General features: G+C 42.9%; 1 protein-coding gene across 1 annotated transcript; it reads left to right on the forward strand.

Moving 5' to 3' along the window:
• Nucleotides 1–327: 327 nt before the first annotated feature.
• LOC122107966 (ribonuclease 8-like) lies at nt 328–813 on the forward strand. Its single transcript, XM_042679869.1, has one exon. It carries the CDS (start codon nt 343–345, stop codon nt 811–813), a length of 471 nt encoding a protein of 156 aa, XP_042535803.1. The 5' UTR covers nt 328–342.
• The last annotated feature ends 3,887 nt before the right edge of the window (nt 814–4,700 follow it).

The following is a 4,700-nucleotide window of genomic DNA, read 5'->3' on the forward strand; positions in this document are numbered from 1 at the left end:
CATCATGGGCAGGAAACAACATGAGACTCTTATTTTCAATTAACCACCAAAAAGACAGAAATAGAGCCATGGCTCAAGTGGTAGAATACCAGCCTTACAGGAAAAAGCTAAGGGACAGTGCTCAGACCCAGCATTCAAGCCCCAATACTGGTACACACATATATACACACAAAAATTATCTGCTTGGACCAAACAATAATAAATACAGGTGATATTTATTTATAAATACAGGTACCTGTAGGCCAAGGTATTTGACTTAGGCAATGAGGTTCTAAGAAGGACTAGCAAGTCATGATAACCTGCTCATCACTTCCTCTCTGTTCCATTGTCTTCTTAGGAAAAATGGCACCAGTCAAGACAGCATTCCAGCCCCTGCTGCTGCTCCTGCTGCTGGGGCTGTGGGTGGCTGAGGTCCCAGTCAGTGCCAGGCCCAGCCACATGACCTCAGCACAGTGGTTTGATACTCAGCATGTGCAGCCCAGTCCTCAAGCATGCAACTCAGCCATGGAGCACATCAACAAGTACACCAAACATTGCAAAAACCTCAATACCTTCCTGCATGAATCTTTCTCCAGTGTGGCCACCACCTGCCAGACGCCCAATATAGCCTGCAAGAATGGCAGGGAGAATTGTCACCAGAGCCAAAAGCCTGTGTCCCTGACAAACTGTGAACTCATGTCAGGGAAGTATCCAAACTGCAGGTACAGAGAGAAGCATATGAATGCACAGTTCATCATAGCCTGTGACCCTCCTCAGCAAAAGGATGACCTGCAATATTCACTGGTTCCTGTGCACTTCGATAATGTTGTCTAAAGCCTATTCCCCCACCCCAGCTGCCCATACTGCAGACTTTGCTTCAGGGGCTTTTCCTCCTCAGAACACTTCACTAATCCTTACCTTCCTTGCAAATACCATGTGGCTCCCACAAAACCAGCCTCGCCTCACTATACCTTAGGGGCTTTATGATGCTATGCATGGTGTGGGAAGACCTTCTCCTTAACTCTTCCCTGTGGCTTTCTTTGCTTTCTCACTGTCTGATACTGTGTGGCTCCTCCAGAATCAAGTGCTTGGGATCTCAGTGAGGATAACTCCAGGTTCTGTGGGGCTGCAGGCTTATGGATTTTTGGAAACTCTTTTATAGGAATAGAATATAAAACAACAAATGCAAAATGAATTAGGGCCTGGAACAGCTCAGAGGAATGCCATGCAGGGGTATTATTTAAGAAAAGTGGTCAGGAGAATGTGTGCTAGGCTCTGTGTTAGACAAAGGAACATTTTAGTAAATGAAAGACTGCAATTCCTCACCTGGCATGTTACCGTTTAGAAGGAAGCAGAGGGTTTGCTTGAGATATTAGCTTTAACTGGCAGTGACCTGAGCAGGCTCAGACTTGGGAATTGGCCTTTATTCTGTTGTCTGTCTCCACCCTTCTCCCTTTTTTTGTGCCAGTACTGGGGCTTAACCTCAGAACTATGCACGCTTGCTTAGGTTTTTCCACTCGAGGCTGGAGTACTCTATCACTTGAGCCACAATTCTACCTCTGGCTTTTTGGTGGTTAATTAGAGTCTCATAGAGTTCTCTGTTCAGACTGGCTCTGAACTGCAATCTTCAGATCTCAGCCTCCTAGAATTATGGATGAGAGATACAGGCATATGATGGCCAGCTTGTCTGTCCCTTTGTCAGAAATATAGTGGTCCCATTTTCCATGCAGGGGAGGAAGGCGAGAAAGAACACGCTGAGCCCCAGCATTCCAGCAAAGATCTAAAGAAGGGCTCGTATTTGTGATCCACACCTGAGTGTATACTTCACTGAGATGATCCAGAAGTGAATTTCCTTTCCTTGGAAATTTTAGAATCAGGACCTACAAAACAATCTTTGTTGGTTTGTTGTAAGGTTTTGTTTTGCTTTGTTTTGTTTCAGACAGGGTTTCACTATGTAGTCCCAGCTGATCTCAAATTTTCAATCCTTCTATTTGCATCCAAAATAAACGTTTATTAAGCTCATTGTTTTGCTTTGTTTTCTTAGGCTGGGGATCATAACCAGGGCCTTGGGCATGCTAACTAATTTTTGTTTTCTGTTGGTCCTGAGGCTTGAACTCAAGGCCTAGATGCTTTCCCCGAGCCTCTTTGTCCTTAAGGCTATCATTCTACCACTTGAGCCACAGAACCACTTCCAACTTTTTCTGAGTAGTTTTTTGGAGATAAGTCTCTCAGACTTTTCTACCCAGGCTGGCTTCGAACTGTGATCCTTAGAACTCAGCCTCCAGTGTAGCTAGGATGACTAACTAAAAATTCTTAGTGTTTATTTAATTAGCTTCTCTTTACTACAAGAAGCCTACTACAAGCAATCTGCCTAGACTAATACTTTGTTAAAATGCAATACTGTAATACAATAAAATGAATTCCAGGAAATGGTTAGAACATACAGATAAAGAAAATGATAAGCCTAAATTTTTTATTACTAAAGTTAACTATTGTTAAATTACCATGTCAATTGCTATAAAAATTTGCTTCCTCTCAAATTCTGTATTGATAGATAATTCACCCAGAGAAAAATATACACAGATTACACATATATACCAACACAGGACACACATAACAGGGTATGATGTTTCATGTCTATAATCCCAGCATAGGAAGCGAGAGGCAAGAGGATCTCAAGTTCAAAACCAGCTCAGGCAAAGGTCCCAAAAACAAAATACAAGAGAAATAAGAATTTTGGAGCCATAGCTCAAATGGTAGAGTGCTTGCAAGCATGAGGTCCTGGGTTCAATCCCTAGAAGTACAAAAAATTTTTTTAATTAAAGTCAGGTGGTAGTGGCTCACACCCATAATCCTAACTACTCAGGGGGCTGAGATTTGAGGATTGAGATTTGAAGCCAACCTTGGCAGAAGAATCTGTGAAACTCTTACCATCAACTAACCAGCAAAAATCCAGAAATGAAGCTGTGGGTCAAGTGGTAGAGTTCAGCCTTGAGCAAAATAGCTAAAGAACAGCACCCAGGCCTTAGTACTGGCACAAAAATTAAATAAACAAACACAATATATTTGACACACTCCCACACACACATATACCAATAGGGACACAGTCTCACATGTATACACACATACTCAATAGTCAGGCAGCTCCTCTTCTTCCTCCACCATTTACTGCTTGAACCATACTTCCAGACTTCCCTTCCCATATTTTCAAAGAGATTTTCCTACACAGACTATGACTCAGAATAACCAAAGTTTGTTTGTGGAAACATGAAGTGGCAGAGAAAGTATAGAATCCAGAAATTCTAACTCCCAACCCCCTTTCAAGCCTTCTAGGGCCTGAGCTGAATTGCCCTACCCCATGTCTTCCTACCCCACCCCACAGCAACCCCACAGCCGGAGCACACCATGCTCTGTCCATTACTAGCACGGATTGCCTACTCCTAAAGTGAGAGAAAAAACAGCGGTCTTCTCACACTCTGGCTTCTTCCCAGAATCATAGGCAGGCTCCTTCCTGTGCCTGCACCTTAAATGTGGGGTTTCTCAGGGTCCTATTCTTAGCTCTTTTTTTCCCACACAGTGCATGCACTCTGTGTGTGTGTGTGTGTGTGTGTGTGTGTGTGTGTGCGCGCACGCGCGCACGCACGCACACATGCCAGTACTGAAGCTTGAATTCAGGACCTTGCTCTGTTGCTTGGCTTTTTTACTCAAGACTGGTGTTCTACCACTTAAGCCAAACCTCAACCTTCTAGCTTTTTGCTGGTTAATTGGAGCTCAGAGTTGCATGAACTTTGCTGCTCAAGCTGGCTTTGAATCAGCACCTCAGATCTCAGCTTCCCAAGCAGTGGGAATACAGGTGTGAGCTACTTGTGCCTGCCTTCCATTTTCCTTTTGCTAAATAGCTCAGAATCTTAATCTGTGTCTGAGGTTTTGAAGGGAACAGTAGTTCAGAATGAGCTGGAGTGAGGGATACACACCTAAGTTAGTGAAGTCACAGATAGGAAGTAACAAGGAATAATACCAAACTTTATCACTTGACAGTCAGAAAAGAACTATGAAACAAATGGATTCCACAGCATTTTTCTTCTCATCACCCTAGGGTCTCATTCACTCTCTGGACTGAAGTTCACTATCTCTAGAGGGTTAGTCTATTTTTTCATTTCTCTGGAATAACATTAGAGCTATAACAGAACTCAGGCAACACCAGGAGAAAACTATTCAATATCTGTAAGACTGATGGCCCCAGCAGCTACAAAGCATGTGGAAAGAAGTCAGAATGGAGTAAACCCTCAACTAGTCTAATTATATCCAAACAAGCAGTGTAGCAACCAGGGTAGGAGGTTCTGACTTCCGGGCGTAGGCTGAAGCACTAGATGGAGTGTAATTTGAATCTAGAAGCCATAGGTTATAAAACTGGCCCCTTCAGAGAGTAATGACACAACATCCATGAAACAGGGTTCAGTGTGTTTTAGGAGTGGGGGAAAATCCTGAGAAGGGCTGCCCAAAGTTTTGGTGCAAAATCTTTACTGTGTTTGCTCTGAGTCACTGAAAACATGTTTCAAGAATACCTCTTGGGAAGAGGCTTCCCAGCCATCTGTGATGACTTCATTATCTCATAATGGGTGAGTATATTTTAATGGCCAAAAAAATTAGGATTAAGGACAATAATATTTTTAAATCAAACACTCAGCATTAGAATGTTCTTTAAGGAGTTTGTATATATT

Source organism: Dipodomys spectabilis, unplaced genomic scaffold (genome assembly GCF_019054845.1).
Source record: "Dipodomys spectabilis isolate Male_0828 unplaced genomic scaffold, ASM1905484v1 ptg000054l, whole genome shotgun sequence".
NCBI classification, from domain to species: Eukaryota; Metazoa; Chordata; class Mammalia; order Rodentia; family Heteromyidae; genus Dipodomys; species Dipodomys spectabilis.